We start from the raw sequence: 10,538 nt of genomic DNA, 5'->3' as shown, positions 1-10,538 counted from the left end.
GTATTACAACAGAACCTTCAAAATACTTACAAAAATTTTCTAATATGGAAAGTGTTATTGGCAATATACATTTTACATACTTCTTAGAAGTTTACAAGCATTACAGGTTTGTGGTTTTCATAAGTTTTGCGTGCACATACAGGGGTACTGCTGGCATCAACAACTTTAAGGTACCACTTCTTACTGGCATTGCTATACATACTAGTATATAAATAGAGAGAGTTACCGACAGCCGCAACTTTTAGGTAGCACATCTGGCAGGCGTTTCACGTCAAAACCTTCATTCACCTGGTACAACACAGTTAAAGGTTTGTAACTTACTGGTACACAATGAACTCTAGGCACTCTTTGCCATCTGGTGACTTTTTTTGCACGTACCAAGTACCTCATAAATGCGTGATGGGTTGCATTGAAACCTGATCCCAACATTGAAACTGGGCAATCTCCTTTGCAGACATTGACATCTATAGAATGTGGTTGCAGTATAAACTCCCAGCCAAGATCTTTGAAATTTACATGCCAGTCTCGTAGTTTGCAGTCTTTCCTGAAATTCTTTTTCTTTGACTTTCTCTTATTCCGTACATATTGTACTGGATCATCTTCCCCACGATTTTCATTAGGCTTAGCCCAACTGCTAGGTGGTTTGATGCCACGATATAGGACCAGCAAAGGAGAAAGAGACCCGTGTAAGCTATAGACATCACGAAGATGTGGAAATGAAGGTGAAGGAAATCCATCAGGAAAAGAATGACGTACAGTGTTTAGCTGTACTGTAAACTCTATTGTGTCATTTATAGCCAGCCATTCCTTGATATTGTTTGTGACATCAAATGCATCATAGCGTGGTGATCTCTTCATTGGATAGATTGTTTGGTTAACATTGTCTGTTGTTGTAGTTTTATGTGTTGTCAGATAAGGACTGTACATATGAGGTTGATATGGCAACAGGTTTAGCTTTCTCCTTGTCAGTATAATTTCTGCAGCTGTCATTTCAGCATCCATGGAACTTGCGTACTTAAATGTAAGATTATCAAACCCTCGCTTGACCTGCCCTATAACAAATGATAAAATAAAAATCACACTTTTTGTAGATGTTTAATTTCATTTAGAGATACTGTTACTTCAACTGGAAAGACAAGACAGGTATAATTATACTGAACAAGTCTTCGCACAAGACACATTACCCTCAAATACTTTACTTCTATCTATAAAGTGACTGTGATAATGCAGGAAACTGCTGAATTTTGATAATTGAACCTGAAGGTCAAAGCAAGGCAAAAGGCCTAAGAACACTACATATTCATGAGTATGGAACACATGCATATTGAATATTCATGAGTGGCCTTATGTTACACTGCCTAGTACATTTACATAATATCCACACATGACTTGATTCGGCATTTGTTCCATGCTCATATGATACAAAATTTTGATATAGGCAATGAAGTCTGAAGTGTTCTAACCACAATGTACTGGTCTCCATACTTCTAAGTTGCAACCCATATCCTAAATGTTTTACTATATGTATCATATTATCAATTTAACCTACTTTGGAATTAAGTCATTCGTTTACCAATATATTATTAAAAAACATTTTATTCTGTGATAACAGAGTTTCAAATTAAGCTGATAACAATGTAATCACTTCTTGTTATGGGAGATAACTGGACTCCACTTGGTCCCTTTGAGATAACACACAATGAATGGTATAGTAAGGGCTGCATAATGTATACATAAACCTGGCAGGGTGTTTGAGTTGCACTAATTCCAAGTAAACCTTGTTATGACAACATTTACAACATCTAAGGGTAATATATTAACACACAGACATCACATGGTTCATATTTATAATACACTGACTAAGTGAGTTACATACTGACGACATGTTTTGACCCCCCTTTTTAGACTAATGTACACTTTTGACTTTTTAGGGTTGACCCCAATTCATCCCCCCCCCCCCCCCCCCATTCCCCTCGTTTAATGTACATGTTATGCTCTTTGGCCCCCGTATTACGGACAATAAAGTTTACATTCACCAATTTTCAAATATTTCCAAGATTTTTCAAGACGATAGATCCCATGTTACTGATTTTCACATTTTTCTGAGACTTTTGATGCCTATTTCCTGACAAAATGTACACATTTGACCATAAATTTCTGCTGAAATGTAGAAATTTTTAATATTTGATTTTGTAGTGTTCGTTTTTTGAGCTTATAATTTGAATCCACCAGGGTTAAACACCTGTAGCCATACTAGACATAATATAGACCAGTACAAGCATGATATTCTGTGATACAAAAATTTGATAATGGCAACCCATTTAGAAGTGTTTTGACCACGAGGTACTGGTCTATATACTTCTGGGTTGCAACTCATCCCAAGTGTTTTTACATGTATATTATGAATATATAGATTACTTTGGAATTAAGTCGTTCATTTACATCATGTTATCTCCAATATATTATTAAAAACATTCTTCTCTGTGATAACAGAGTTTCAAATTTAGCTGATAACAATGTAATCAGTTCTTGTTATGGAAGATAACTGGACTCCACTTGGTCCCTTTGAGATAACACACAATGAATGGTATAGTAAGAGCTGCATACCGTATACACAAACATGGCGGGTTGTTTGAGTTGCAACTGGTCTTGTTGCTAAGGCACATTGTTGTACTAAAATGTGCAAAAAATGTTGAATCCTGAGGGAAAAAATTGCAAGTGTGAAAACAACAGAACTATTGAAGTGTACTTTGATCTAAAATGGGGTCTTCTAAAAACCTGAAACGGTCTTTAAAAAGGGGTATTTGTAAAATGGGGTCTGGGGTTGGCAGCATTGGCCACACACCTACCAGAGCTGGCCAGTGGGTACATCCCCTGCCCCCTGTCTAGATTACTATTTTGACGTGTGTAAGGTTGATAATCTAGATTAAGGTGAAATGTGTCTACTGGTACACATGGAGCAAGGTCTAAAATGCTGGTTTTAGGCTTATTGCAGTCACGTGATTACATGGTTTGGATGTTATATGGTGTATAGTTTGTAGAGTGCAGTGTTCAAGGCAAAGTGATTGGATCCTGTGATATGTAAGTTTAGTTTTACTAAATTGATGGCTTAAAATATGACTTTTAATAAAAATCTGTATCTCAAAAACTATTGGGTAGATTTAGCTGAAATTTGATGGGTACAGTTTCTGGAAGTATTTCATAAGATGTGATGATGCAATGTTGATATAGAAATTAGTTCTAAAAATGTATAAAATCCAATTTGTTGGGATGTCGAAATGAATATAAGGTCAAGGCCAGATGACCTGATCATTAACATGCAAATTAGGTAACAAATTCATTTATTTATTTGTTTATTTATATATTTATCATACCATCTAACATGCACTGCGCAATAACAGGAGGAAGGTTCAGTGTTAGTGCAGGAAGAAACCGGAGTACCCAGGGAAAACCTGTGTTGTTCGGTAGAGTCAAACTGAGTGACACTCTTCCCTTACTTACAGGCATGGTAAATTTAATCAAACTCTGAATGGGTTTAAACCCTGACTGAAGTGGTGAGGCAAGTGGTTTAACCACTTGACCACCGACAACCCTATACAGTCATATTGCGATATAAAGCTTAGCAGTCTGTGATGTTATAAGAAATATATTTACATGTCTAGTACACGCTACGGTCATCATATAGAATGTATAGTCAAATGGATTTCTCTAGCACAGAATTCCGTTCTTCCAACCAACAGCAGTAACTTAAAATTATGCTATTGGAGCATTGATATAAATGTCATGACATTATTGCATCCTGTTTGTAGTAAATTGAATGACGTAACCAATATACAAACACCTGTCAGTTTGTGATGGATTACTGACTGTCATGCACTGTTTACACTTTCCCAAGTTAGCAGATTTAGCGAGATTTTTGGTAAAATTTTTCCATTTTGCCACATGGAGAGAAAGAGATAGTAGAAACCAAAACAACTGCATGTATAGTAACTAGGCTATTTTGACACTGATAATGTGGTGAATACCAAGTGGAACATATGCTGAACAGGATTCATGATATAGTGCTTACGTACATGTAGATAGTTGAATTTTAATATTCTGAGTAATTATATAGTTCCTGAGATATTGAAAAATGCAAGTTAGCAAGAGTTGATAAGGTCACAAAATAACATTCATAATCTATAGTGAAGTATAATCTTTGTGCCAGGTTTGAGGATAATACCAGTCTAGCGAATATGTCAGAAAATTAGGCAACAACACTCATTTGAGTCATTGTTTTAGAGGCTGGCCTTGTATGCCATATGTACAATAATGATGTCAACTTGTTTTGTTACATGCTTGTTTTGAATTGATAACTGAATGTTAATGTTGTTTTTTTACATATCCCCTAACGATAATGGTAGCTCATCAAATAAGTTGACATACCATTTCTTATCTCTGTGTCAGCTAGCACAGAATTACCAGGAGGGCAAAGAGTTCGTATGAATGCTGTAAATACATACGTGAGTAGCTAAATAAAGTTTTGACCTACAGATAGAGATTATAGTAGCATACCAAATGAGTTAAACTTAATACTCCTGACATTTACTATCTATGTAAGGTAGAACCAGTAATCTCAACCATAAAAGTTCCCACATGTACATGTACCATTTTGAAAAACAGTGAAAATACTTATCATTGTGGTATGATGTTTGGTCGAAAGTTATGAAGTCAAAAACTTCTGGATTGTCTGCAGTGATACTTGGTGGGCATCATATTTTGAAAGGAAGTTGGGAAGCATTTGATTTGTATAACGATGATATTCAAATTTGGTCAAAATATGATTTTGGGTTAAAATCAGTGTTGCAGCAAGCCTTTTGAAAGAGTGGGACATTATGTCCCAAGACTTTCATTTCTCTGGGTCATCATTCATTTTTTGGGGACATTATAAAAACCCGCCAATGGCATTGTAGCAGTCAACTGTACAGTTTTAAAATATTTACCCACATGCTGAATGATTACGCAGTTGCCTATCCAACCCTGTTGTTATCTGTGCAATATACGCAATCATTTGGCTGTTGCTATAGGCGTGGTCATATTGCTAAACATATTTGCATACAATTTTAGTGTGGGTCATCTATGACCCGTCACTTCCAAAATTGTGGGTCAGTCCAAAAAATGTGTGTCAACTGACCCAAAAAACCCCTCTGGCTGCAACACTGAAAATACTTACACTTCAAAATTACTGAGTCTTATATTTGATGAGGTTGTTCCAAGAGAATAATGTGACTAGCCTGTCAATGTACATCGTTAGTTGGTACCATGGTCGTACCTCCTATTTCTTGTGATCCACTATTTCCTTTAATATGGAACTACTATGGAGATACATCATTAACAGGTCCTACCTCCAAGCCCTTGTATTCTTGGCTTGTCACGACTTCATTTTCAAATGATTCCTGTAGCCACCCCCTAAAAGTTGTTATCAAACACCCGTATATTAAATTGAAATAAAATCATATGTAAATAACATGTAAATTACCACATATCCTCTTAATATATTGCCTGCACTTTGTGTAATATGTGTACATGTATTTACATATTAATCATTTGAATACTGATAGTCATGGTCGGTTGAAGGGACTGCACACTTGAGCGACCAGTGAGAATTTTCGATCTGAAATGATGTCACAAAAAGCAAAGAACACAAGGGCTAGGAGGTACGACAGCTAACGATATATTTCAACAGTGCAATTAACAGACTATAATGTGAATTGATAGCAGTCCATAACAGTTGTTAAAAAATTCCACAAGAAGTTTCAAGCAGAAATAAGTGGTAAGTATGTGTAAACTCCAATTTCTATTAATAATAATTGCCTTTGCAACTGAAAACAATGTTAGATGGTTATCTTACAGTAACTGTATGGATAACAGGTTGGCCAGCAGTTTTCCTACAGCACCATTAGTGCTATTTTTTATGTATTAAATTTTTGTGAAGTCTTTTTTACAGGATGAGACGGGGTAATTTGTGACTATGTAAACTCTGCAATGACTTCACTTTTCTTCGTACAATTAGCATTGTCTATCTGATACAGGTTGACAAACACTGCTGGCTGACATTTTTTGACATGTTTTCCATATTTAACTTTTTGTACTTTCTCCGCTCATGATTTAAAGTTTCAGTTAGATCACATGACATGGTAATGTTATATTAGATTAGACTGTCTATTGGCTGGATCTGTCATGTGACTTTGCTACACATTATTCTACATCCTGCCTTGTATATGGTAACAAATTGAACCCTCTAGTTGGTTGGGAAGCCATTCAGAAAAAATTCATGGGTCATAATAGAGAAATTTTACATTTCATCAAATTAATCAGTTATATTCAAATTATCTGTACGTCTTAAAGTCATTATTAGGTAAATATAACAGATGACTGCTGATGCAACTAGAATTGACAATAATTACAAAAAGTAAGTCACAAGCAAGATCGAAACACTAAAACTTTTTCATTAATTCTAAATGCATTTTTTTTTTTAAAAATCACAAAAACACACTTTGGTTTTTATACTGTACACTATTCCACCAAGCAGTGCTTTTAATTTTCAGTGCACTGATTCAGAGCTATTAACCTCAAATAAATATGCCAGCGTAAGTGAAATTAGACCACTTATAATTACATGCCATGGTGGTCAGCAAGAAAATCTAGTTTGGTACAACATGAAGTACAGAGATTTGTTTTTCTGGCAAACTTCACATACCAGACACATCTGTTGTCTACAAATGATACATGTCAAGGTCTCAGGTAACTTGAATTTCAACATATTTCAACTTGTTAATCAATCACAGCCGGCCCGGGTGCTGTATATTTGACTCTTGATCTCTGAATTTAAAGTCATCAAAATCTACAGAAATGTCTAATTTTACAACATCATACTCATTTCAACTCCATTTTGAAATTGAAGGAGATAAAAAATCCTTGCCCTTTTGGATGATCTCATGGTTGTGACATTGAGCTCCTGGACTTCTAGACTCTTTCTAGTCTCTGTACGACATTGTTCATACTTTATGATACCTTTGTTTCATCATTTCATTCTGGAATTGTGTAGTTAGAGCTCCACGGGTAGTACCAATGGCCAGCTATGGTAGGGGTGTGTTGGCCAGTGCTGGAAACCCCAGACCCCATTTCAGACCCATTTTGACCAAAAACCAATACCCCATTTTAGACCATTACAGGTTTTTAAAAGATGAAAGTTTAGACCAAAATACATTTTCCTTAGGAGACAAAATCAAAAATAATGAAAAGTGGATTTTAGAATAGGTGGGGTAGGTAGATTTTTTATTTTATCATATTTTTTTCTTTGTGAGTATGTAGTTCAGGTTTACCATTGTTTTCCAAATGGTCTCTGTGTTGTTTATTTCTTCCTATCAGATGTACAGCCATTACACACTGGAAGAACAGTTTTATTTTGTGTCAGTTTCTGTATCCACTATTTCTCGTAAGATTTTTGCGACTTTATTGATTATTTCTTGAATACGTAAAAAGAAGTGTAGGTACAGCAGTGAAAAGCTAGGTAGGGGTCAGGTAACCGGAACCAAACAATCATTTTTAGGCCTAATCCCTTGGCACTGAGACAAGCTATGGATGTTTATCAAACTTGTGGGATTTTTTCAACAACAGTCCTAAGTATTTCAAGTGAAAAACAAAAATCTTTGGAAAAAGTTCAAAAAATGCTGATATTGATCAACACAGTCACAGAGCAGTTCTCAAACGACATGTATACACATTTTTTGAGGTAGACATACAAATAGCGGCTAAGCCAGAATAACTGTTTTGGATGGGAAAGCATAGTGGGTAAAATCTGCAAGAAACTCATCAGTATTTTGAACAGGGTTTCTCATCAAGTTCATGATACAAAGCTGGTATATGCTCCCCTCGCCGCCCCCCCCCCCCCCACACACACACACACATACGCACCCTTCCCTGTTAGCAAAAACACTGGTTGAATATGCACTAAGCTAGACCTAACATAGCGAGACATGGTTTTTCAAGTAGAAACTTGCTACTCAAATATTAGCAAATCTAATTGATTTTTGTTATTGAGTTTAAATGTAAATTTATGAAATTAGATGTTGGCTTCATCAAAATTTATGTCATATCTGTCACTTTTATTTTTATATGAAATTTAAGCAATGTAATTTGTTTTTTATACAAATAATTAACAGTATTTAATTTGACCTTTTTAAAATATACACTCTAGACAACACATATTTTAATAAACCCTGGGCTAAAAGTTCAGGAAGGACAGTGCACTGCTAATGGCAAAATGTGAGAAAATCCTTTATCTTGAAAGTGGCCATATTGGTGAGGACTTTGGATTTTGTTTTATATAACAATTTTATCATGGCTTCATTTTTGAAAAATCAATGCGAAAACACATTGACCAAGTCTATATTTGTAAGTTATTACAAAAAGCTAAAAATGTGTAAAAAAAAGACTTTGTCATTGTACGTACAATAACAAACATTTTATACATTTATTAATGTTTTGCAATTTATTGAGTTACAAACACAGACTTTGTCAATGTTGTTTCAGATTGATTTTTCAAATAGGAAGCCATGCATGATAAAATTGTTTTATAAATTACCAGAAATGAACTGAAAATGCTCCCATACCAGGTCTTTGTGTACTTTTCTACCTTTGTGTAATCAATATCTGTAGCAAGTTCAATTGATAGATATCTGTATTCCTGATTTTCTATTACATATCTGTCTTCCAAATTGTTTTATCTATATTGCAAGATCTTCCAAAGTTTCACTCTATATACTAGTATTATTTTATAAATAGATACATAAATTCTACTTCTTACCTCATTCATTTCTTTCAGTCGCTCTCAAGAAATTCTTTCTTAGAAAACTTTGACAGTTGATTAAAAAATTCAGTTTTGTTCATATAAATTTTAATACATACATATTTTTGTATTTTTCTGAGATTCATAATCAGCCTATTTTAGTTTTTGTTTGGAAATGACCACTTTTTATTCCTCATGATGATCTAAACCCTACTCATAAAACAGTACATCATTGGCTGAACAATTTCTTACACAATTTTGCATTTCCGAATGACATTCAATAGTCACAAATCGTAGTTTGCATTTGCCAAATCAATAATATGGTAGTTAGAGCTATGTTTGAGAGTGGCTGAACATCAAAAATCTAACTTAACTCTTAATAGTGAAAATACCAATGACAATTAACCCAATTTCACATTTATTGTTAGGCACGTACATTCATTCATTTACAATTTATTTTGTTAAACCTTACAAAGCATAATTTGTACAGCCAATTCCCAGCATACTTTCCTAAATGCTTTGATAATAAATGCACTAAATGTTGTGGCTTTGTTTTCATTGTATATTCACGATGGCTGCATTACTCAAAATATAAACTAGTTGATTTGGTTTTTAATAGTGTAAAAATTACGAAAAATATACATACCTTTCTGGAGGAGATAGCTTTGTATAGTGCCTTCGTTGTTCGGGGACATTGCATTATGTTGGTTGTTAGTGGGGTTAACATGTTGCCATGCAGACGATGTTAACTCCGTACTCTCTGCCAACTGCAACTGGGTGTATAAATCTAACATGTACTTTGGGGGATGAGGCTTTAAACCAGATATCTCTGGTATTGTTGTTAACCCAAACAAAGCCAGGAACTCTCTTCCTATGTCATCGTAGTCGTTTGGATGGATTGAAGCGTTCATAACTTGTGTAGAATCGACATACGAGAGTTCTACCAGATAGGGGAGAAAAATGCAGATCACTCTCGTCATTGCAGTGAAATTTTTGCAGAGAAAGGATAGTGCCATTTTGTCGTGCAGTCGAGTAAATAAGTGTTGTGTGTAAATACCACAACCGTTTTCTCTTCCGTCAGTTTCCACTGAACCGTGTATGATGCAGAGAGACAAAATCCTCTACGCCGGGAACGAAACCGTGGGTCTTTCAGCGGCGAGTTTATACTTCTTTCCACTGTATATGATATAAATTATGAATATATGATAGGATAACGTAGTGAAATACTTCCACGGTGTTTTCAAATGTGCCAGTCTTGTGTGCTTAATTTGACCTGCAACGTCAGGTGTAACATAACTGTGGCCAATCACACGCAACAATGCACACTTTCTGTTCAATAGCGCTACTTACCTCAGCTCTGATTGGTAGTAAGTTTATCAAGGCCATCAACAGCACATGGGTTCATGTGTAACATAATATTATTCAGAGATGCAACAGAGTTCTCGAGTATCCTTTGACAACCGTGAAAGACTAACCCGACATCCAGTATGTCAATCATCCGAACTTTGAATGTATTCTCTTTCCACGAATGGTCGTTTGGGTTTCATTCTATAGAAAATATTGTATGATGAAACGTCACTCTGGCATGAACTCATAAATTAGAAAAGTTCGTTCATGTCGCCCTCATGGAGAAGTATGTAGCTCTGGATAGATGCGTGTCGATAACTCTTTCGGAGTGGGTTGATGACGAGTTGGAAACCTCCACGTG

The 10,538-nt window shown here is 35.3% G+C and overlaps 1 protein-coding gene across 1 annotated transcript; it reads right to left on the bottom strand.

The window, feature by feature from the left end:
* Positions 1–222: 222 nt before the first annotated feature.
* LOC144449253 (bone morphogenetic protein 2-like) lies at positions 223–9,846 on the bottom strand. Its single transcript, XM_078139765.1, has 2 exons — positions 9,477–9,846; positions 223–1,052 (listed from the first exon to the last, which is right to left on the bottom strand). Exons 1-2 carry the CDS (start codon positions 9,844–9,846, stop codon positions 223–225), a joined length of 1,200 nt encoding a protein of 399 aa, XP_077995891.1.
* Between the last annotated feature and the right edge of the window lie 692 nt (positions 9,847–10,538).

This window comes from Glandiceps talaboti, chromosome 18 (genome assembly GCF_964340395.1).
Source record: "Glandiceps talaboti chromosome 18, keGlaTala1.1, whole genome shotgun sequence".
Taxonomy (NCBI): Eukaryota; Metazoa; Hemichordata; class Enteropneusta; family Spengelidae; genus Glandiceps; species Glandiceps talaboti.
The sequence above is the reverse complement of the archived record's forward strand: the minus strand, read 5'-3'. Positions and strand labels throughout refer to the sequence as shown.

Coding starts and splice junctions, on each gene's coding strand:
- LOC144449253 (XM_078139765.1), bottom strand. CDS start 9,846: ATGGCACTATCCTTTCTCTGCAAAAATTTCACTGCAATGACGAGAGTG. Junction 1,053..9,476: donor AAGCTATCTCCTCCAGAAAG/GTATGTATATTT, acceptor CATTTGTTATAG/GGCAGGTCAAGCGAGGGTTT.